The 25153-nt window shown below is 42.8% G+C and overlaps 1 protein-coding gene across 1 annotated transcript in view; it reads right to left on the reverse strand.

Moving 5' to 3' along the window:
• UTP20 (UTP20 small subunit processome component) overlaps positions 1–22776 on the reverse strand; it is a 63709-nt gene extending 40933 nt beyond the window's left edge. The window contains exons 1-19 of the mRNA XM_068191606.1: positions 22615–22776; positions 21937–22017; positions 20772–20838; positions 20447–20579; positions 19873–20061; positions 18795–18876; positions 17558–17695; positions 17006–17161; positions 15261–15407; positions 14634–14768; positions 13127–13204; positions 12289–12467; positions 10177–10332; positions 9560–9648; positions 3825–3930; positions 2498–2648; positions 2044–2106; positions 1585–1743; positions 617–693 (exon numbers count right to left, since the gene is read on the reverse strand). Coding sequence (XP_068047707.1) covers positions 617–693; positions 1585–1743; positions 2044–2106; positions 2498–2648; positions 3825–3930; positions 9560–9648; positions 10177–10332; positions 12289–12467; positions 13127–13204; positions 14634–14768; positions 15261–15407; positions 17006–17161; positions 17558–17695; positions 18795–18876; positions 19873–20061; positions 20447–20579; positions 20772–20838; positions 21937–22017; positions 22615–22659 — 2231 coding nt within the window. The 5' untranslated portion in view covers positions 22660–22776. The remainder of the gene's footprint in view (positions 1–616; positions 694–1584; positions 1744–2043; positions 2107–2497; positions 2649–3824; positions 3931–9559; positions 9649–10176; positions 10333–12288; positions 12468–13126; positions 13205–14633; positions 14769–15260; positions 15408–17005; positions 17162–17557; positions 17696–18794; positions 18877–19872; positions 20062–20446; positions 20580–20771; positions 20839–21936; positions 22018–22614) is intronic.
• Between the last annotated feature and the right edge of the window lie 2377 nt (positions 22777–25153).

Consider the following 25153-nt stretch of genomic DNA (forward strand, 5'->3'; position numbering starts at 1 on the left):
AAAATGTTCTCAAGCTTTCTACTGACTTCTGTACAGCAAATCATAGAGAATCAAAGGAAGAATTACCATGGACATATCTTTTGAAGAGCTGGTTTAATTTTTTCTTTAATTAATTCACTGGTGTGAAGAGGAAAATCCCATCCTTTTTAATCATACAACAAAGGGAGGAAAAAAGAAGAAGATAAAGTCATGCTGAAAGAAGTCACTTATTTTTTCACCATGGTAAGACTTCCCTATTCTTTAGTAGGATTTAGAGGTTTTCCAGTAAGGACAGAAAAGTTGGCAGATGAGGAAACTGAGAGAGACTTCTTATTCCTCTAAGCATTTGTGAAACATAAATCAAATCCTGCTACTTCTGACTAAAAACTCTGATGTTATTTGAATGTATTTATTGCAAGTTCTCTTTAAAGTAAGAAAAATCAGGAAGTAAGTTGAAGAGTCTACACAGGTTGAGATTTGAGAGATCAAATTAATTTCAGAAGATTTCACATGAAGGTTCTCATGCACAAACCTCTTCAAACTGGGTATTTTTTACCTCAGCTTCTGTTCACAGAAGAATGAAAGGAATGTCCTGTGAGACAACTACAGATTGCAGCATCCAACTGCATATACTCACGTTATGAGTTCAATTACAGGATCCCAGAGAGGGCTGAAGTTAATATAAAGCATTCCTAGTAAATATCGGAGAGGCACCTAGAATGACATACAACACCATCTCGTTGAGATTCAAAAAACAGTAGTTAAAGGCCAACCAAACTCCTCTAACCTTTCTTCCTCTGAAAGAGGAAACTTTGATTAAAGAAGTTCTCAGGAGTGCTACAAGAGACGAAGGAAGCCACACACATAATCATTCCTTCACGTGGAAATCTAGAACCCATTTACTGTAAGCTATACTGAGGTCTCATAACTACACCAAAATAACATGAATATGGAAAAACCAGTTCAGCACAGATGATCTAGACTGTCTCTCTATTCACCTTCAGTGCTGCCACAGCAAAATGAGGGTCCTCAGACAGATGAAATTTTGCCCAGAGGAGTATTCACTGCACTAGGCCTAATAGCATGTCCTCTAGATCGGCTCCTTGCTGAGCTCCATGGAGAAGGAGTGGCCTACAATCCTTCCTCGTGGATGTGAGGCCCCCTTCGGCTCAGCAGCAGAGGAGATTCAACAATCACAGGCATAAAGGATTCTCCTGCTGAAGCAAGATCCAGAGCCCACCAACGGCCAGTGGGAGTCCTACCAATGTTCAACCACAATGAGGACATGGCAAGGTCGTGAGTTTAAATTTGCTTACAACTTGCTTCTTCCTGGAATCATTTGCCTTCCTTTCCAAGGCATCAAACCCAGATTAATCTGACTGTGGACCATTTATCTAGATACCACTATTGTACTAGTAAACACAGTACTCCTGAGGACAATAGGAGCTGTGATGCCTACTAACAAGTTTTCTAAAACCTAATCTGGGAGTTAATTGATTTTTTTGATGTGCTTTCATTAAAATATCTGCAATCCATGTGATGAAATAAGAACATTCTCTTGGAATAAAGGAATGTGACAACTGCTTTTTGACAATAAATTCTTACCTCCTGCAAAGATCCACTTGGTATTGCAGGCTGCACTATGTCACATCTTAGTTTCCTCAAATGGAGAAGTTTCTCTCTGTAATCATTCACTGTTGCTGGCACAAGTTCTGCTTGGAGCAATATGGCAAATAATGGCTGGAATTCCCCTGTGCCATCACCCTGAACAAACAAGTGACAAGAATTCTGTTAGAGTACTTTTATCTCATTGAAAATTACTTCAAAAAAACGATACAGACTCACAGCCATTCTGGACAAAAGAACAAAGTCAAAGGACTTGCTCTGGTTTCCACCATTTAGGCACACATCTGAAAACACCAGAAGGTGGGGGACAGAGAAATAAAACTGGAATTTGAAAGCACAAAAGCAGATACATTTTGTTTCTGCAAAGTGAACAACATTTCACACAAAACATGAAACACAGACAGCTTTGAAATGTTAAATGAAAAGCTTTAGCCCTACCTCAATCTGTGCAGAAGGTGGATTATTAAAATGGCTTAGAATTCGAACCGTCAACAGCCGGACCTATTCCAAGCAGAAGCACATGTCAGGCAATATAAACTGACACATACACACCTACAGAGAGGTTAATGTCTGGTACAGCACACTGATTTCACCAGGTTCATCTGGGAGCTGAGAAACAGATGAATTCCTGTAGTCTAGAAGGCAATTAGAAGTGAATGATTACGCTCCTGCCCTGATTTACCTCTAGGAAAGAGGCAAGGCTGACAGGGCTAACAGTTAACCTCTGTTAACTCATGCCCCATTGACACAGGTCTAAGCTGACAATATGGAAATAACAGCTTTTTACACAATCTCATGCTTCTCCTTTTAGACTTTATCATTTAACTAAGTTTACTTATGTTTTATTGTTAAAATACAAATTACTTTGCATGTGCTCAAAACAGCAGATTACCTTGGAAACACCAGTGGAAATATTAGGATGCAACTTCTCAAACAATTCCATTAGGTTCCCTTGGGAAAGGGGTTCCTGGCAGCCACTCAATGCCAGCCTCGTGTAATAGAGATCAGCCAACAGCAATGCAGAGGGGTCTGAAGGGAAAGTGCTAAAACAATGGATGATTTTATTAGCATACAGAAAGCACTGCAACAACACTGGTATTTAAAAGTAAGGCAGTAGTGATAACTACAACGTTAAGGGAAAATTCCACGATTTCAGATTCTGCTTGCACCAGCAGGCCAGTGAAGTTAGACTTCACCAGCACAATGACTTGCAGCTGCAAAACCCATGACAGCCCAAGAGGCATGAGATCCCTCCTCTGTGTCAATCAAGCTTGTCAAGCTGACACTTGCATACTGGACATACAGCTGCAGAAAATAAGGTCACACGAGGGCTTCTGATACTGCCGAGGTGCTCAGTGATCAAATTCAACAGAAGGGAAATAATCTAGGCTTTGGTGAGACCCCAGAAATCCTGTCTGCCCACAGAGAAACTTCCTTCTGCTACCTTACATCCCTTGCTCCAAGCATGCTTCACAGCCCAGAGCTGACAGGAAAGCATTAGGCTAAAGCTCACTGCCAATAATTCCTGCCTGATACGGGCAAGTTGTTTTATTGCCATCATTCCTCAGACATGAGCACCATAACTTCCTAAATGAACAGGATGTTTTGAAGCTCAAGCCACCAACGACTTGGAGATGCTGAAGAGAGATTAATGGTCTTCCTAAATCCCTCCAGCCAGCCAGTTTTTTGTGCTAATTATAAGTTAAATAGAGTAAAAATAAATAAAATGGAGTATACAAAATCTCCTCAAATTGTGGAGCAAGCACAAACATGGATATGTAAGGACATGGTGGAATCCCAATACCACGGGCAAACGCAGGCCTTTGACACAGCTCAGAAAGTGCTGCTCCTGTCTCTTTTATCATTATAATGTAACACAGAATTACTAAGTGTAGCATTCCAAAGCAAAACTAGAACCAGTGTAGCACTCCAATGTAAAACTAGAACCAACTTATTTGACACACTACCCTGCAGTTAAGAAAGCATCAGTTTGCAGAGAAAATGTCATTGAACAGGAACTACATCTACCTGGTTCTCCAAAAAAAGTGCCTACAACTTTGCTTCATTACATAACCACAATAGTGAGGCAATGCACCAGCATAACAGAATAGGCAGCACACAAAGAAGCATTTAACCAGCTCTTAATTAAAGGCAAAGTCAAATTTTTGCCCTACCAAGGAAAACCATGAAGCACCACAGAACAGGCAGAGTTTACTCACGTCACCAAGCTCTTGACACGCTCCACAGGTAACAAATGGAGTACTTCAGCAGATTCCACCAAACTAAGTAGAGTACTTACAGCTTGGCAGGCCACAAATAGGTTTCCTGGAGCAGAGAAAGAACAAGAACATCTTGTAAATTTACTCAGCTCTCAGTGACTTGTGCTTGCATGGTGCATGCCCATCCGGAAAAGGCTGGAGTCAGAGAAATACGGTAGCATATGGATCCAAGAACTGGCATGTGTATTTTCTAACCATAACACATAATCATAACACATAAAATAAGTGCTTCCCTGGCTATCAAAGTAAGTTCCTCCTCCAGCAAGCCAGCACTGAAAGCTGTGACAGCTCCCAGTTTGCATGTTTCCATCACACCCACATGTGCAGAAAGCAGGGATCTGGAGCTAAGCACTGTGGCAGGAGTCACAGACAGCACTCTGCTAAAAAGGAAGAAATGCTGCCAAATTGATCTGAATGTAGCAAAACCAAAGCAAAAATACATACTGATGCTACCACCACACAGGTGCCTATAAACTCTGGAACTTTGGCAATGTACTACTGTGTAAGATCTTCAAAGCTGTCCCATGCACATAAAGACTGAGTATATATTAGTGAATGGTAGCTGAGTTTGCTGAATTTTGTCTCCTTTCTAAACCTCTCAGACTCCTTTTGAGATGGAGTTTCCCAGAAGCACATGATAGTCAATGCCCTGCCAGGCAAGAAAGGGCAATTCCTTTCCCACTACACTTTTAAGTTAGGAAATAGGTTGCTTTAAAAAAAAAAAGTAATTCCCCTCCTTCGTCTCTTTCCAGGTTGAAGAAATACTGTTCCTAAACTAGGGAAATTAAAGAAAGTTTTTAAAAGGTTTAACTGTCTTACATGCTGCCAACGGAAAAGAAAGGGAAGTGAGCATTCATATCCTATTTATTCCTCTGCAAACATGCCTCTATTCTAAGTTGCTTAATTCCCCAGAGCTGTGTCAGATCCTGCTAGCCACTAACCTCCATAAGGAGCTCCTCAAAGAGAGAAGAAACATCAAGCAACGACAGGAGGGAACTTTCTGCATCTATCTGCATAGTGTAAAGACAGTTCCCAATGCAACCTGCCTGCCCTTTGATAGCAGTGTGCCCATGCTGGACAAAGACAGCAGCTTTCACCTCACTACAGACACACCTTTGTGATCAATAAGGAAAGCACTTCCATACTGGCCCTGAAGAGCTGCCAGTAATACCTTGCTGTTGCTCTGACCCAGTTTTCAAGCCTGTTTCCTTGCACCCCACAGCAACCAGAACACCAAAAACACCCAGTTCTGGAACTTGCACTTTGCCTCAGGGCTCAGAGGCCAGGGAGGTCAAACAGAGCACAGGGCTGGGAGCCTTGCACAGGCAGTGAGAGGAGACTGGAGTCCTAGTAGAAGGTGAAGGAATTGCAGGAATCCTGGAGGTGGAAAGAATGCCAGAGGATGAAAAAAAACATCCGGGAACCCTAGTTTGGGAGGACGGTGAAGAAAACCAAGCCAATAAGTATAATATGGGACAATAGGAGGTATGAGTATAGGACTGAGGATGCATTTATTTTCTTTTCCCTTACAGAAATAGCATTGTGCCTCTGGCACACACACAGAGCCTGAGCAGTGCTGCTACTACTGCCAGTAAAGATGAGACCCAAGAAAAGAAATTCTACATATTCCTTTTTTAGGCTAAGAACATTACCAACAAAACAATCATGACAGCATGAAAAACCTGCAAATATGATAAAAGAAAGACCTAAATAAAAAAGGGCCATGCTTGACAAAGCTTCTTTAAAGAAGAAAAAGCAACAGAGCTGATTGGTGGATATGTTCAGGAATATTAACAAAATGACAGACAGCCCCTACAAACAAAGGAACAATGAACACTCAACCTGGGCTATTCTAAAAGTTGTTTATAGTTTGTCATAAGGTCAAATACTTTCTAGCTCTCTGAGTAACAACTGCCCTGCTCTATGCAGGCTCAGTTAATTTTTTTTTTTCTGGCCAGAAAGGGAAGACAACCAGTGACCATCTCCTCCTGGAGAAAAGATGAAGCATTTAGGAGACCCAGGTGTCTCCTGGGTCAGAGATGGTATGATGGTTTTGGCTGAGATAGAGGCAATTTTGTTCATAGCAGCTAGCATGTAGCTCTGTTTTGGATTTGTGCTGGAAACTTGATAACAGAAGGATGTTTCTGTTACTAATGAGCAGCACTCACATAGCACCAAGGGCTTTCCTGCTCCTTTCCTGCTTCTCACCTCACTCCACCAGTGGGGAGGCTGGGGGTACACAAGGTGTTGGGAGGGGTGTTGTCATTTAACTCCAGCTAGCCACCAAACCCCCTGCAGCCGCTTGTCCACTCCCCCACCACCAGGATCAGGGAGAGAATCAGAAGGGTAAAACCTAGAAAATTTGTGGGTTGAGATAAAGCAAAAAAAATCATGTACACAAGTGAGACAGAACAAGGATCTGCTTCCCATGGGCAGGCAGGTGTTCATCCATCTCCAGAAGAGTAGGGCTCCATCACATGTAGTGGTGACTTGAGAAGACAAACGCCATCACTTCAAACATCCCCTCCCTTCCTCCTCCTTCCCCACAATTTATATAGTGAGCATGAAGTGATAAAGTCTGGAATATCCCTTTGGTCATTTGGGGTCACCTGTCCTGACTGTGCCTCCTCCCAGCCTGCCATGTCCCCTTAGCCTCCTTGCCCGCATGGCACCAAAGCAGAAAAGGCCTTGGCAGCAGCAGCAGGCTCAGCAGTAACAAAAACATCTCTGTAATATCAACCTGGTATTCAGCACAAATCCAGAACACAGCCTCATACCAGCCACTGTGATGAAAATAAGCTCTACCTGTGGCTAGCACAGCTGACCCCACTGACCAAAGAGATACCCCCTATCATATGGCACCATGCTCAGCATTTAAAACAGGGGGAAGAAGAAGACATGACATTAGTCTTCAAATGTAACTGTTACAAGTGATGGAGCATGAAAGGGCTCTCCTGGGGATAGATAAGCACGTGCCTGCCCTTAGGAAGTGGCAAATGAATTCCTTGTTTTGCTTCACTTGCATGCGTGGCTTTTGCTTTACCTGTTAAACTATATGTATCTCAACCCTTGAGTTTTCTCCCTTTTTACTCCTCTGATGCTCTCCCCTCATCCTTGCTGAGTAAGCAAGCAGCTGTGTGGGGCTTAGTTGCTGGCTGAGGTTAAGATACAACACTTCTTTCTGGCACCCAACATGTAGCTTGCAAGGTTAGAAGAAATAGCAATGTGCCTGTGGCACACATAGAGCCTGAGCAGTGCAAGGTTGCAATGTGCTAGACTGGACCCTGTCTGATAGCTGTTATTGCTGTTTAGCTATTAAATGGCAAGCTTCTGTGCCTGCCATAAGGCTTGCTTGTCTTACTGTATATTAGCAGTCACTGATCATTAGTGACTGCTTTTTGCTTTCACAGCTGTAGTGCTGTACTGCTTAGCATCCTTCTCTGCTGTACCTGGGAACATTTTGATAACAGCAATGGCAATGCACCCAGGTGGGCAGGTGGCCAGGGCAGTGCTGCTCTTTTCGTCCTGCTGTACCAGCCAGGCTGGAACTCCAGTGTGAACTTAAGTCAATTGGACTGTGACCTGTGGATGAGTCCACACAGGAGCAGGACATCCCAAAGCATCTGTGGCTGTGGTTAAGTCCATGACAAAGTAGGTACATCTCAAAGCAACTATGGCTTTAGTTATGTCTATGCTGCAGCAGGTGCACCTCTGAAGGAACTTCCCTTGTGACCCAAGGGTAAATCCATGTTGGAGAAAGTATACCTGAAGCATCTGTGCCTGTGGGTAAGCACATGCTGCAGCAGGTATACTGCGAATCATCACCAGCTATGCATGAGGTCATGCTGGAGCACCTCAAAGTGTGTGGCCATAGACAAGTCCATGACAGAGGTACACTCCTGAGGGAGAGCAGCCACATTTGGAGCAGGCAGATCTCTGAAGGCACTGTGGCCCATGGCTGCCCTGGAACAGGTGCACCCCAAAACACCTGTGGTGATGGGGAAGTCTACACCACAGCAGGTATACCCCAGGAGAAACTGGGATTCATAGGTAAGACTGCACTTGGAGCAGGTACTCCCCAAACAAGACTGTGGGTAAATTCAAACCCGAGCAGGGGCAAGGAGAAGAGCTCATTGCAATGTTAAGCCCTGTGGCCTGGCCCAAAGGGACTGGGGTGGAGATTATAACAGATACAACTTTAAATTGTTGTAACCCATTTCGGTTGCATGTTGTAGGTTTAAGTGGCATGTTGTAGGAATTACTATAGCAGGAACCAGCCAAACCGACGGAGGACAAGCTTTACAGGAAGCAGTGCAAGTGCAGCAGTGAATTAACATGAGCTGACTCTGGTGGCAAACAATTCCACACAAGACACCAACTCTCCTGTTCTGAGTGACCACCGTAACAGATGGAGCCCAGATTCATGGATTAAATGAACTCAGCAGATATTCTGTGAACATTTTACAGGGGTGGTCCGCAGACTAAGGGAATGATGCTATATAAAAGGATGAAAGGGGAAAGGATGGATAATGAGGTTGCATTGGATAGTGTGGTACCTGAGCATGACATAAACAGTACTGAATAACAGGCAGAGAATATGCTGGTTTTGGCTGGGATAGATTGAGTTTCTGCATAGCAGCTGGTATGAGGCTCTGACTTGGATTTGTGCTGAAAGTAGTGTTGACAACACAGGGATGTTTTTGTTATCAGTGTGCAGCACTCACAAAGCATCAAGGCCTTTTCTGCTTTTCACACTAGCCCACTAGTGAGTGGGCTGGGGGTGCAATAGGAACTGGGAGGGAACACATCCAGGACAGCTGACTGCAACTGACCAAAGGGGTATTTCAGACCATATGGTCATGCTGAGCAGATAAAGTGGGGAATGTTCAGAGCGATGGCGTTTGTCTTCACAAGTCACCATTATGCATGGCAGTGCCCTGCTTTCCTGGAAGTTTCCTGCTCACCCATGGCAAGTGGTAAATGAATTCCTTGTTTTGCTTTGCTTCTGTGTGTGGCTTTTGCTTTACCTATTAAGCTGCCTTCATCTCAGTCCACAAACTTTCCCACTTTTACTATTCTGATTCTCTGCCCCATCCCAGTGGGCAGGTATGAGAAGGTGAGCATCTGTGTGGGGATTAGTTGACAGCTGGGGTTAAACCACAACGGTCTTTTTTGGCACCCAACACGGAGCTCAAAGGATTTGAGATAATGATATTTAATTGGAGTTTATAGCAATCATTGATGAGTAGCTATTAACTGACACATGCTAATGTCCTAAACATTGCACTATAAGTCTGAATTGGAGCTTATGAGTCAATAGTCTCTCCTTCAGCTTCAGCCTGGATTTGACAGCTTCAGCCTGGATTTGGTTTACATAGATTTCTTCATCTTTTTTTTTTTTTTTTTCCTCACCTTCTTTTCCTTCCCAAATAACTCTGTCTTCCACTATGCAGGACATCTGTCATCCCATCATTATTATGAACAGCAAATGTTCCTCTATTGTTTCCTGGAGGTTGTTTCCTCTCAAGCTTTGCTCTTCTAGTTTAAGTCAAGCTGGGAATTTTGGATACAGTGCTACTACTATTAATTTTCATGCTTTGTGCAATCAGAAAAATTGCTTTTATTTTTTTATATATCAACAAAAAGCAAATAAACAGGAAGTAACTGTAACTGACCTTTGCAGAGGCTTCCTTTATCAATGGCTGTGAAGAGAGAGTCTATAAAACTCGTCACATGAGGCAGAATGTGGTCTTTGTTCATTGGTCTGTTCAAAATAAATGGGAAGACTTTTATTTCTGTTACACTGATGCCTATGTATAAAAGCTTTCTATCACATTTATCTCTATTAAATTACAGGTAGCTCATTCCAAGTTTGAAAACGGCAGCAAAACGTTTTTGCTATTTCTGCCTCACAATTTAAGTTGTAGCACTCACTGCATCTTCTTTCTAACTAGTCCTTCAATAATTACTGAAAAAATACTGTTGAGAGAGGGTAGTGCTTAAAACACACAATTTGAGATGTGTCAAGAACATCTCTATACACTAAAGCACCAAATTTAGTGAGTAGGCAATCAAGAAGCTGATATTCTATTTCTGTTTTTACTGTTGACTCATGGTATTTCCATGCAGGACTTGTTTTTGTCTTCTAACCCCAGTTTCCTGAGCCTAGCACTAGCAATTATTGTCCTTTCCTTAGTAAAGTGATTTCTTACAGAAAGAGAGCTAATAGGCAGTAAGAAAGTAGACAGTATTACAGAAATACATGACAATAGTACCTTAGAATATCCCTTACCTAATATGTGGCAGCACAACCAAGGCAACCCAAGCCTGTGAAAGGTCAGTGATGTCTTCCTTCTCTGGTAAATGCATTAAAGACAGTACATGATCCAACACTGGTACTCCTGCCTTTTCTCCTTGTCTTTTACTTGTTTGTTGCCTTGTATTAGAGCTAAAAATAAATACAAGCATTTTAGTAATTCACCACTGCATATCAGAGATTGCTCCTTTTGCTCCTATGATATTCAAAATTATGTAGTCTACTTCTTAGCAAAAAGGACTTGCATTAACACAAGAGATTTTCTTCTTCTCAATGTCCTCTACTGCACAAAACATCATCTAGTCATGCTGAAGAACACAAAACAAGGCCCATAAGAAATGTCAGCTCTTTATTTCAAGTTCATATAATATTTCTAGAAGAAAAGACACTGGTTCTCAGTTGGACACCCTCACAACTGGGACATACAGACTCTACGAACACCTGAGTCATCTCTACAACTGTTGTTAATAAACTATGATAACACTGACATAGATGGATGACAGAAAACAATCAGTGAGGTAAGTTTTGGGACTTAAATGGAATCACAAGGTGAGCCCAAATCAACAAGCCTATTTGCAGGCAGAAAGGGTAACACCATAACACCATACTAGAACATATGAACAGGAGTCCTTCACACTCCATGCACAGCAATCTTTCCATTCCACCCAATGCTTGCAAGATCATAGTCAGAAGGCTGCATAGGCTTCACTCTTCAAGAAATACAGAAGCTCATAAAAAGCCAACAGTAAGAATTATTAGAGGCTTAAGAAAATACATTTATGAGATAAACCTCAAAGGATTAGGATTGTTGGTCCAGAGAAAGAAGATCTCAGACATGTCTGATGATGAAAGCCTGCTATTTGTAAATGCTTGATGCAAAGAGTAAGACATATTCTGCCCTTTATGTTTCCAGCAGATAAGATAAGCAGCAAAGGATTTAAAATGCTGTAAAGAAGGTTTAAGTTATACACTGAGGACTGGGGGAAAACCCCCTAACAACCCAAGAAAAAACCAAAAGCCAAAAAGCCCAACTAAATCAAAAACCACCTGTATAAAGATAGCAAAGTATTGGCACAGACTGCCAGAGGCAGCTCAGAAATCTCCAGAATTGGAATATTTAAAAACTAGGTAGGAGATGGGGTACGCAACTCTTGAGATGTCTCCTGGCCATAATTTACACCACTAACATTGCAAGAGCATAAAAAACAGTCCAAGCAGGACCAAGGTCCTTGCAGCTCTGTACTCCAAACCACTGAAAAAAATAGAGATCAAGAAACAAATAAAACAAGGGATGAAAACCAAGTTTAATCACTTTGACTCGACTTTCTGTTCCCAAAACCTCAGTGCTTCCACTACTACTAAATAAAAATAGGAGAAAGAGTAGACTGCTTAAAGGAAAAACAAAACCTTTCATAAAAGGCAATACAAAGTCAAAAGTTTTGAATTAGCTGAGTTAGAATTACTAGAAAAATCACTATCATTAGATTAGCAGTGGTCATTCTGTGCTTCAGTGGTTACCCCTAATTTTCCAAAGAGGCTCCGGGGAAAGCAACCACTTCACTGCAACCAAGCTAGGTTTGTAACTAAAAGCAGTCAAGCTGTGCCAGCACAGTGCTGCTTCTGGGTTAATTACATGTCTTTTGATAACCAGCTGTGCTCTATAGCAAGACTACTGTACTGCTGCCAAGAAAGCTCCTGGACAAGACATATGCATACAGGGAAAAAAGCTGGGGCACGGGTAGGAGGTTAGTAATGACCAGAAGCTGAACTGCTGCACTCACTACAAAGATTAACTGCCAAGGGATGCAGTTTGCATGATGGTGTAACAGATCCCCATCATATGTGCACCACAACACTGTATGTATCAGTGACCATCTTTCTGAAGTGGCATCTCTTCTCATATAATTTCAAAAAGGAAAGTGATATCCTACTATATCACTTGGTTTGCCACGCAATGTCTGCCAGCAATGCTGCCATTTTACACAACTCCAGCAAATACTGGAGGGCAACTTTTATGTGCTCTGCACTGCCTTCAGCCCTAGAGCCACATAGACACATTTAGTGTTAGCTAAACTTGAAAAGTCTCACCTGACAGATGTTTCATTGAAAACAAGAGGATACTTTTCAAATGCCATTGAACCAATGGTAGGAGGCTCTGCTTTCACCAAAATGAGTTTAGCCAGAATTGCCACGGCCTCATCCTTTGTAATGGCATCTGTGCCAGAGAAGCAATGTTCAATGTATTCTAGAAAGTATGGGAGAAAATGCTAAAGAGACAAAAAAAAAAGAAAAAAAAAAAAAAAAAGAAAAAAAAGGGTAAAAAGTCAAAGATTGGCAAGTCTCTTTAATCTTCATCAAATCCACAAAAAAACCCACAACACCAAACACAGGGAAATCCAAATGCTCAAAAATAAGTCAGCAAAGCATCAAACTTATCAGTTCTGGTGCCCCTAGAACCAGCAGTGACTGTAATTTAATGCAAAAACTCATTTTGCACCAAATCCAGTCTTATTAGGACACTCCAGATCCTTGACTTGGCTTTCACCTCCCATTCCATTTAATTAATTTGATTCCTCTCAGGTTGCCACTTATACGGCTTATTCTTCATTTTCACTTAGTTTCTCCAGAACTCATTCTCTTCTTCCCATGCATAGCACACTCACCCTCTTAAGTCCCCACAGACAAGTTTCTTTTTGAGAACAGATACCTATCACCTTCTCCAATTTTGAGAACCCTTACACAACTTTAACACAATAGCACAAGTAACCTCTTTCCTTCTTATCAGGTCATATCAGAAGTTTAAATAAACATCATGTCAATACACAACAATCCTTCAGCATTCAAGGCAGGTTAAGTATACTGTGGATTCTCCAGTTGCTCCCTTTAGCAACAAAAATAAACATAATGCACAATCACTTCCACCTACCCTCTCAAATTGCTTCATTGTGAACATTGCTTCAGAGAAGTCCAAAAGAAAATGCCGTTCAAATCTACTTGCAAATACCTGCAAGATGCAAGTGAAAGGTAGCAGAATGAGAGACATTTCATAGTCAGCTCTTCACTACGCAAGGGACACGTTTTCTGGTATACAAATCAAGCATTCTCTGAACTCTTGAGATACTCTGCCTGGCTCTTCTGCTAATTCCAGTACACAGAGCAGCATTGTTTCCAAGTGACAATTCAGGTACAGAAATGCAGTCCTTTTTAACAAACCCTAGACACAACCCTTTTTGACAAACACATCTGGATCCTATTGCCTCTGTGCAATGACAACCGAGCTATCTCTTCAGTGTGATATGGAAAACAGGAATTGAAAGTTCTAGGACTGCAGCACAGACACATGAACTGTTAGGAAAAAGCTTAGGCCCAAAACATATTTCAACTTGGCATTTTTTCCATGTAGCAGGTTGCAGAAAGTTTACTACCTCATGGGCAGAACAAACCTCTGTGCTTCTGAAGGATCCAAAACAGGAACAGTCCTTTGAAATACCCAGGATCAGTACTCCTCAATGCCAAGATAAAATACACACCCAGATCTCTCTTTCCCAGACCCTTCAGAACACAAGGACAGCTTTAAGCCTCCTCTAGTTTAACAGAAGCCCACACAAATATCCTCAATTGTTTGAAGAAGTCTGCTGAGCAAAACTGGCCCCATGCCACAGGCAAAACCAATCTTACTTCAGCACAAGTCAACACCGAAGACCAGATGAAATTTGATCTTCTTTAAACAATTTCAAGTCTTGCTTTCCCATTGTAAATCGCGTGGCATTTTTATTTGAAATATTTTTTCACACACACTACAACTATGGTCCACTGTTAGTTGCAAAATTATAATTTATTGTAACATGAAAACTAAAGAATCAGACTCCACAGTATAATCTCCTGTTGATCTTTGCAACACTACATTTGATAGGAATGTATGCAGCTAATAATGTCAGTGCTTCAGGAGCAAAGGTAGTACTGAAATATGCTTACCCCTGGACTTTCTAAATCAAAACTGAACTTGTGTGAACCTTGTTCACAAGGCTAAGGCATGCTCATTAAATGCTTGGAAACTTAAGGAAATTTTTGTTTTTCCACTAAGTTTGACTCAATGATCTGCTTTATCACCACAGGCAGGACGTATTCCTACACTGTTCTCCTTCCTTTCTCTACAGAGGCTGTAGGTTTCTGAATTGGAGCCTGGATTTCATTGCAATGATGTCTGCCACGGTGACATTGCTACACCGATAGCCTATGCAAGACCATCAGGTAATCCCAAGACCTCTTCAGACTTTATTTAAGGCATTGGGCAGGTTCTTCATTATCTGTGCAAAAAGGCTGAAGGGAACCTTATAGCATATTTCCTAGCCTGAAATACAATGTCCAGAAATCACCCTGCTCTAGGGAATTTGAAGACTGGGATTTCTGGTATAAGCAGCAATTCATGTTACCTTCTGAATAGCTTCCTTGGTCAAAGAATCTGGCAACAAAACATTTTCCGCCAGCAGGAATGCAGAAATGGCATTTAGCAGAATCTTGCAGCAAGATGATGACAGATACGGTGTCTGTAACATTTTTATTAAAACCTGAAATGAGAAGAGAGAACTCATATTTGTCCATGAAGATACTGATTATCTGGTCTGAATGGCTTGGACAGTCCCTGGACCAGGAGGGCACAGAGTTCTAGGCTTCAGCCCACAGAAACAAATCCTAATAGCCCCACTGAAGTTTGAAGGCCCTAAATCTAGCCTAATGGGGTCAAATGTATGTGAATCTGGCAGAACTGCTCTATACCACTGATATGGGGGAGTCTCCTCCACAATAGCAGGAGCAGACTCTAGAAGCAGTAGCCCATTTTCCCCATCATTCATTTAAAGCTGGGCTACACTGGCATTACAATACAGAGGTAAAATCTCACAGGATCAGAGAGGTAGCAATACTCAAAATACATGTCTCTGTTCACTCAAATCCTAAGCCCAGTGTCGCATCAGAAATGGGTACGAATGCTTCAGCTGACCACACCTCTTCTATGTTCAAACAATACCTCTCTGACACATCTAAGTGCCAGTCTGACTCACCTGACAGACATCTTCAGGCAGTGAGATTTTAGATCCATTTGCATGTTCCACTAAGATCAGATAAGCTTGCAGAATCCTTTCCATCTGCTCTGAAGCCACAGAGCAGTTGACCTTTGTTATTTTCCTCTGCAAATCTAGGAGTGACTCCTGTTTAAATAAAATAACTTAAATGCTTCAGATAAATGAACAGACTCTGTTTCACTTACTGCTATTTGAAGGACATTCTGAAGAATCAGTATCTCAGCTGCCCAACAAACTACTGTTGGCTCTTTTATACATATTCCATAAATTAAACCATGCAGAAACACTGTGAAATTTCCCTTAGGCAAAAACACATCCCAGATTCCTTGGACAGAAACACAAGGAACTCCTAAACGCCTAATTAGGGCCCCCAAAAAGGCTGACACTTGACATACAAAGAAGGAAAGAGGAAATATTGGGTTCCACACCCACAATGGTTTGGAAGCACACAGCTTTCACTGAAATTACCAGAATTTAGGTACTTTTACACTTTATGCATCATTTTGCTAATGGGATGCTGAGAGATTACTCATATAATGTACATTCTACATTAGTGTCTCTTTCTGTCCAGAAGATATAAACTCCTATCCCTGATCCAACAAACTGAACCCAATTAGACAGCTATCACAGACTACATGAATACTTCCCTCTGAGCAAGATATCCCCTGTGCATCCATCAGTTCCCAGGGTAAAAGAAAAAGCCTCATTAAAAATAAAAGGCAACATGTAATGAATTTCCAAGATCTCGTAACAACTACAGATGCTGAGTCAAAGAAACCTCAGGGATACAAAACATTCAGTGAGAAACAAATCTGTAGTTAATGACAGGTAAAACCGCTTATCATATTGGGTGAGGCCAGAGGAACCAGACAGGATTTTCTACGAAACTGGTTAGTCACAGGAAAGCAGTCTCAAGAAGGAACCAGTAGGAATTATTTACCCATGCTGGAAGGACTACCCTAAAAAAGCTCATGTAAACCATTTCCTGCAGTTTCCCGTTTCATCCCTTTCAGGAGCACAACTGACACAGTCTGTTGTTAGTTGCAAGAAGTTTCATCCCTCCTTAGCAAATCCCCCTATCAGATGTTTGCAAACTTTTAAATACTGGTCAGGTAGGTAAAACACACTGCCAAGCTGTGTCATTGCCCTATTCTGGATCACCCTGATCCAACACAGCACAGCCCGCAGCCCTCAGCTGTGCTCCTTCAAACCAGAGTGTAACCCCCAAGCAGCAACACAGGAACACCCAGACTGAAAACATTCTGATTTTCAGTACTTGGCTGCAAGGTTCAAACTTGGATTTCCAGGTTTAACCCAACTCTGCTTAAAAAGATCTGAAGGGCAAAAAGCTTCCCTCTAACTGTCATAAAGTGGTTTTGAAGCACCAGTAGTGCAGCAACATAAAACAAGCACTACATTCCAGCAAGCGTTCTGCAATGTGTGCAAAGGAGGCAGACTGTACAAATCATCCTTGCCCAGCCATAGGACTGAGTTCCAAGTCTCACCTGCAGTAGCTCCCTTCTCACTCACAAAACCAGGGCAACTCTGAGCTTAGAAAAGAAGGGTGGAATTTTTCCCATGACTCTGTATTTTATGTTTCCAAAGCAGATAAAAACATATTTCTGGTCCAATAAAACACAAACACTTTCCTCGGTAAGTGCAGAATTTTTTGTGTCACTCATGCATAAAAAAAATAACACTAAAAAGAAAAATAATCAGTCTACCTCCAGGCACTTGAAGACAATGTTGAAATGCTCCTTATGGATATGCACTGCAGCTGATCTGATCATTTGCTTGAAGGCTTCTCCAACAGCTACCCATGGTAGCTCAATTGCTTCTTCAGTCATAGGCCCCAGCTTCATCAGAATTAACTTCATAGCCTGCACATGAAAAGAGTATATTGTGTTCTTACACTTAGAAAATAAATGTAGCAATCCTAAAACTAATTAGTGCAAGGTATTGCTAAAATATTCCAGTGATCTCAATTCTTTCTAGAATGACTACAGAAAAAAAAAAAAAAAAAAGGCTATCACCTAAAATCTGAATTATCAGCAAGAAGTGTGATTTCAGCATACAGGAATATTGAAAAGGAATTACTTAAAACAACCTTCCTGTAATCAAAAATATTCTTAGAAGGCTTTCAGACCCTACCAGGTAATTACCAACATGCTTATCATCAAGGATCCACTGAGGTGAAGGAGAAAACACTCCTGGTTTCAGTGAGCACTGCCTAAGGCCTATCACAGTGACAGTTCAAGCAGCAATCTTGTCTTTACCGTCTCTGCACAAGAGTGGAACATGTTTCGAACACCCCTGCACATCTCAAAAAGCAGCTGTCCTACACCTTCCACCTTTTCGGGGTGCTCTCCCAGGTCAGAGAGCATTAAATTGAAGAGTTCATTTTTATCAGAAACCTATAAAAGATAAGGAGAAAAAAACATTATCTTCTATTCAGAGCTGACAGATGGAATAGAGACAATCAAAAGGCTCCACAGCACCATGTTGTTCTCCTAGTCCTGCCTTCCCACAACAACTCAAACTCTTTATTTTTGTGACCACACAAAGAAATTTAAAGAATAAATTTGATCAGCTATTCAGTCACTACAGCTCCCACAATCCCAGAATGCACACAGGTCTGCTGAGGTCATTGTAGCTGAAACACATGGGTTTCATTTTTCTCATGATTATAAACACATGCATAAACGCACTGTTAAACTGGTCACAACTGAAACAAAAAAAGTCCCTGTCCTGATGGGAAATAGACATGTATCAGCTGAACACAGAATCCAGTAATCTGAAACCAGAACCACACTTGAGAATACTGCAGGTACTTATGGTCCAATATTGTAAACACCTCAGTTTCTGAGGATTTGACTTAAAGTTCAGAAATTTCCAAAAACAACCAATCAAATGAACATGCTTTATTAAGGTCTCTCAACTCAGGAAAAAATGAGGATACTCAAACTTGCTAGCCAGTCTAAGGAATCCTGGCTTTTGTATGTTTTGACTAAAGAAAACCCAACAACTACCACTCCCTTTCCTTACTCCATTGAAAGGCTGCTGTCTGATCTTGGCTGATCTGCCTGGGAATGTTACATACAGTGATCTTCAGGAGAGGAAAAACATCACAAGAATTTCAGTTCTACAAAGGCCTTTAAGTATTTGTGAAAAAGTCAATAGAAAAATGTGCATATACAAATTCAAGTCTCCCTTCTGCAGGATTACTTTATTATTTCTAGTCATTGTAGATAAACTAACCACAGGCATTTAGTTTAACATCTCTAAACAGAGAGTGCTAAGGCCTCTATTTGCCACTACTGACACAGAATGCATGACATTCTCAGTATGACAGAAAAAAACCCCAACAAAATTACATAAAAATGACAACTCAAAACATGCTGTATGCCAGTTCCGGCTTTGTTAACCCTTCTCTGGAGAAAACCCAACATTTCATATTGAATCCAAAACCACCTCAAAATGAAGATAGCACCAAAGTACAAACATCCCACTTACCTTTCTCATTAGAAAGACAAAACTTTCAGCAGCGAAGTTTCTGATGTGCAGTTTGTGGTGAGCCAGCAGGGTGCTGTACAGGCTACAAAGAGACAAAATGATCCATTGTCTTACGGGCAATGCAAGAATTGCCATCAGCTGGTTAAAAAAATTGTTTCCAAGTTACATTGCCACTTTTTACAAACACTAAGAACCTGTCCTTCTAGAGAGAGCCAATATCTTCCCTCATCTAGATTCCTTTCCACTCTCCCTGCAAAAAGAACAAGAGTTCTGCAAAGAAGGTCAAATGACAGTGCCAGGCAAATTAAGCCACAATCAGAAATACCTTTCAAATCTGCAGATCTACACAGATTCAACTGTAGCATCAAGATTCTCAAGATATATGTTAAGCAGCAATAAGTGAAACGAAAGTCGATTTATATGCCAGATTTGTATTTCAGTTGAGCCAACAGGCTCTCCTGCACACTTAAAAGTTATGAAAGATTCAGTTTGCAAGGCTGATAAATATTTGCAGTTTGCCGGTATCAGTAACAGTGGCAGATGGCTCATCACAGGTTCATTGCAGAGGGGGTGGTGCCTCAGATTCTCTCAAATTGAGCAGATAATTTTTCAATATGTTTGACAGCTTAGCCTGGGCTGGGGAGGAAATCTGTAACCAGTTTTTTGCTCCATCTGTTCCAAACTGAAATTAGGAAGAAACATGGAACCACTGTCTATGTTAAAAGGAAGAGCCCAGCTACACCAGCAATTTAAGACTGAACAAGTGGTCACACTGGGTCAGGCCACATGCTCAGTCAGTCTACAGCAGCTGCCAAAAGCAGATACCTGGGAAAGGTTTAAAAACACAGCAAGCACATATGAAATCAGCCTTCAAGCACCTGCAGCTCAGGAACTCCCCAAGCCCAGAAGTCCCTGCATTTGATAACTCCCTGGAGCTTGGCGAGTCCCTCTCTGAGAAAAACTGAGAAAGCATGCTAAAAAGTATACTAAAGCATTAAGCCATGTATTCAAGTGGCATTTACATTTCTATGGCATCTAGTAACTGCTGATCAAGACAGACACTAAATATTGTTTTTACCTGTATATGTTGTGTATGTCCTTCACCATCAATCTCCACAAATACTTGTAGAGATAGGAAAGAGACGTAAAAGCCCATTCTAACAGCTCTGTGTCCTGCGTATCCAATAACTTGGTGATGGCCAGGAAAAAGTCATGAAAATGAGGATAGAAGTCAGCCTGAAGATCTCGAGCCAGTTGTACCACTAGACTGTGTTTCAGAAAATACACCAGTGTTAGTGCATTTCAAAAACAAACCAATCAAAACCTAGTCAAACATTGCATAATCCAGCACAGTCTCTTTGGAAAGGCAGGACCAGTAAACAAGAAAACAAATTATTAACATCAAACAAAGCACATTAATATAATGTCGGACATTCAGTAAGCACTCCAGCTAATTTGTTTGCCTTGTCACAACTATACCTTTTTTGAAGACTTAGAACCATAAAGCTCTACCAGGGAAATATGACCACTTTGGGCATCTCATTGCTTATTTTCCACAGGCACAATAAAGATAAAGAACACTTACAACAGGACTCATGCTTACCTGTAACACCATCAAGGCTTATGGCTACTTTTTGTGACCATATACTTACTTTAATAGGGGTTGGTAAGCAAGACTGCCTTCGACTTGCAAATGTGTCTTCAAGCTCTGCACAACAGCACTTTGGTAATAAACCAGCTGGTTGAAGGACTGGCATTTGTTGGCCACTTCATTATAGAATTGCACTGTTCAAACAACAAAAGAGAAGCCCTGAAAACTAGTCCAGTCCCTGGTAAGAATGTAGGGTGTTAAAGAATAACAGTGCTCCAGAGCCCAGTCCAAAAACCAGTCGGTAATCTCCCACTGGGCTCTGGATAAAGAAAAAACATATTTTAGCAGTCTAAGGAAAGCAGGAAACATGAATATAAATGACGTACCAAAATGCCGAGTGAGGTTCAGTTCCTTCCATTTCCGCAGTCCTTCGAAAAAGTAGGTTTCGACCTCCTGCCAAAACAAAGATGAAGAATAGCTACCAACCCTAATGAATGTGCCCTGTAAAGATGGGAGGTTCAATTGAACACAACTATCAGGTGCCTTAAATATTTAAAGAATATTCTAAGAAATCTCAATGGCCAATTTCAACAGGTACTATGGAGTTTCCCTGAAAATAAGTCTTTCTTTCAATATTCAAAACACATTTGAAAATATTTTCTGGTGACAGGACTTGTTTACATAATTGCTTTTTATACCTCTGTTGACTGGCCTTGATAATCTAAGATGCTGAGCCATAGTTCACCCAGCACAATGCCTTGGGATTTTCTTTTGGCATCCTCTCAGCTACTGAGTGGGAAGTTCAGAACAAGCCAGTAGGCCAGGTGGCAATAACCTGCAAAGCACTATAATCATAATGATGATTTATATGACACATAGAAATGATCCTTGTGATCCATAAAGACACATGCTCATACTTTATACACATGCTGCCAGTATGTGGGTGTAGATAGGTAACAACTGATGTGTCCCATATAACAAGTGATAGGACAAGAGGAAATGGCCTGAAGTTGTGCTAGAGGAGGTTTAGACTGGATATTGGGGAAAATTTCTTCACTGAAAGAGTGGTCAGACAGAGAAGTGGTCGAATAATCATCCCTGGAAATATTTAAAAGATGTGTAGATGTGGCACTTAGGGACATGGTTTAATGATGAACTTGACAGTGTTAGGTTAACAGTCAGACTCAATAATCTTAGAGGTCCTTTCCAACTTATGATTTTCAAACTTCTGCTTCTATTGCAACTATTCAGCACATGCAAGTCTTTCTGAGAACTGCTAAATGACACAGCAGCATCTTTCATGTTCAGAAACACGCCCACTAGCCACATGGAAAACATCAGGGTGGTACTGAGAAAGTGCCTCAATGGCAATACTGCAAACCAGGTAAAAAAGTACAAGGGAACACAGCATGAAATGAGGTTCCAGAAAAAGCAGTTCTTGCAGGAGCTCCTTTCCAATTTCCTCCTAAATAAATTTCTTAAGTGAGTCTTTCATGGAGTACGTCTACTTGTGATGTTATTTCAGAAAATAATCACAATTGCTGCTCTCACCTCAGCATAGCTCCCAGTTCTGTCAATTCGATGAATAATATCAATATTAATGTTGCTTAGGCGCTCCGAAAAGGTGAGAAACTGCAAAAAAAAAGACACATTTCTTGCTCAATTCTGAGCACAGCCCCTCCAAATCTCTTTCGATAGCACACACACTGCAAACAGAAATCCCACTTCTAAAGACAGGCTGCCAGAAAATACTCCTCAATAGCAGCCCTACAAGATCAAGGCAAAACGCCCAGCAGCAGGACTGATCCTCTACCCCCCGATCTGCAAACGGGGGCTCGCAGCCCACGCGTCTGCACAACACGATGACAGAGATGCAGAGAAATCTACCTAGATTTCAGCAAACTGCCCCGCTCCCAGCCTTCGTGAAACAACGCCCTGGTTCATTCCACCGAATTACTTCCTACGTTAGGGCGGCGGTGAGCCTGCTGCCGGTCACGGACGGCGAGCCGGCGGCCGGAGCTGCCGGGTACGGCGCAGCAGCCGCACTCCGGCCCCGCCGTCTCGGCCGGGACTCTCGCAGCGCTGAGCAGGCCCTGCCACGCCGCCCACGCTCGCGACTCCTGCCGCGGTGCCGCTTCGGCAGCCGGGCACGACCGCTGAGCTAACACCGACGGCGGAAGCCCGAGCTCCCTTCCCCGGGCCAGCAGCCGCGTCCGGGCGGGCGCTCACCCGGTGCGTGTTGCCCGACTTGTGGGCCGCGGGCTTGCTCTTCATGGTGGCGGCGGCCGAGACCCCACGGCGAGTCCCGCACGTGCGGCCCTACGCGCTGGGCGCCGCCATGCCGGGCACGGGCTGCCGGGAGCAGGGGCGGGACCGCCGGCGGAAGGGGCGGGCGATGCCGAACGGGACCTGTGCCCGGGGAGAGGGGACGTCCTGTCCCCGTCTCAGCTTGGCAGCGGGCGGCGTTTCCCTGCGAGGTGTGCCCCGCTCGGCCGTTGTCTGTGCGCTCTGGTGTAGGGCGGCGGGCTGGGGCACCTCGGTACCGGGGGGAGGCTGCGACGGTGCCCAGGGAAGAGCGGTTTGTGCTATGGCGAAAGCACGGTGGGGCGGAGCGCAGCCCGCAGCGCAGCGTTGATGGCTCGTCCCGAAACGGCCACTGCCCAGCTCCCCGATCTTAGTAGTGATTTTTGTCCGGACCTCAGCAATTTAAACAAAAGTGCTCATCGCAGACAAAGTACATGCGAACCAGGTCCTCGCACCAGAGCAAAGGGTTCCGGACTGGTCATTCCTTGCGACACCACGGCTCGTGGGAGCTTCTGCCTGCGGCCGCAGTTACAGGAGGGGAGGGACGTGTGAGTGCGGTGGGAGATGAAGTGAGCTTGGAGGGAGATGAAGTGAGCTTGGAGGGAGATGAAGTGAGGTTGGAGGGAGATGAAGTGAGCTTGGAGGGAGATGAAGTGAGCTTGGAGGGAGATGAAGTGAGCTTGGAGGGAGCTTTGGTGCGGGCAGGTGTAGCGCAGACAGCTCAGAACCACGCGACCGTCCGAGGCTGCGGCTTGCCCAGCTTGAGCGTTCGGCCCTGCCGCGGCCGCCCGTCCTGCCTGCTGCGGGCAGCTCAAGGCCGCTTCCAGAGGCCAGGCTTGCAGGCTATCCAGACGGAAAGACATCCAGGTGGATTTGAGCGCGGCTGAAGTTCACGATTAGGAGCACGTAGGGACCCACAGCTTCGAACAGACCCGACAGGTTAAACACTGCCAGGTGCATCTAGAAAGGTTGCCCAAAGGCAGGCAGTAAGCCATTAACATGATAGTCATCTGGACAGGTAGGGGAACGTGCTTGCTTCAGCACCTATGGAGTCAGAGCTACTGAGACAGCTTTAAACCTTGTTCTTCTGCTGTAGGAATAGAAAAGACTTAAGGTGTTTGCATTAGATGGGAAGAGAATACCTAATTAAGCATTTAAGTTTGAAAAGGTTGGCTTAAGTGATTTCAAGGCCAAACATCTCTATAGAAAGTGCAGCCAAATGCATGTTGAGAGGTCTAGATCCACGAGAGCTCAGGCACCAATATGCAACTGTTTAAAGCACAAATAACTCTCCAGATGTGGTTAGTAAGTTCACTTACTATGTCTCCTACCTGTTGTATACTTGTGGAAAACAGTCTACAAGATCTTTTTTTCCATTATGAATAGCATCTATAGCAGAGCTGTAGAACTTCATGGGATGCATGCACTACAAATTCACCCAAGGAAATGAGAAAAATCGAACATTCATGTAAAGTAATGGGGAGAAGAGCTCAGGTGTGCTCTGGCTGTTGCAGAAGTCATCATCAGCAAAAATAAAATACATTAGAGGAAGTTTTTAAAAGGCTAAAAATGCTCATTTTGTGTTTGTAAATTGGCAATTTCTCAGAAGATTGAGGCAGGGTAGACCTGCAGCTGCTGATATTCCTGAGAGTTTCTGGTTGTGAGAGCTACTCATGGACTGCGTGTCAGCCAGCACTGAATACTGCACTTGGAGGTACATCTGAGTGAGCCTCAGGCTAATAGCCTAGGTATCAATACCAGTATGGCCAGGACAGCTGGCAAGGTTCAGTGACCCAGAAGGGCCCTTCCCCACTTGTGTATGAGCTGCAGCTATGTTAACAATATCTTTACTACATACACTCCCTTCTGACTGCAATGCCTCAAGCCTCAGGAATTATTCTTTTACTTTTCCAGTAAGAGATGAGGTTTTCCCATCTCTGGGCAGGCCCCAGCTCCAGAACCAGAACGTGTGATTATCTGATGGTCCCTGCCAGCAATTCTCCTACAGAAATTTATGCTGCAGGCATTAAACATTAAAAGCAGATGGCCTTCTGAAGAGTAATGGCTTATTGGTAGTAATACCTGTAGAGGCACGTAGAGGAAACCTTTGTAAAATAGTGCATGCATGTCTACCAAAGTATTCACCAATTGAGATCTGACTTCTTCAAACACCCAGTGTGGGCTACAGCCACCAGTCCTTGACTTTAATCCATCAGCACTCCTAAAACAGGTCTGAGATTCCTGTGTCTCTTTCATTCCTGGGCTTTTTAGTTCTGCAGTTGAAAATCTAATTGCTGGACTCAGCAAGAGCCAGACCCACTTTATGTAGAAGCAAAGCAGGCTTGCCTTCTGGTAGTCTGTAGTTTAGCCTAATCATAGTAATTGGGGTGAAATACCTCGATATTTAACCCAGGATGGTCTCACAGGGCAGAATTCATCTCAGATAACCTACATGTTTAGAATG

This window comes from Anomalospiza imberbis, chromosome 5, assembly GCF_031753505.1.
Source record: "Anomalospiza imberbis isolate Cuckoo-Finch-1a 21T00152 chromosome 5, ASM3175350v1, whole genome shotgun sequence".
Lineage (NCBI taxonomy): Eukaryota > Metazoa > Chordata > Aves > Passeriformes > Viduidae > Anomalospiza > Anomalospiza imberbis.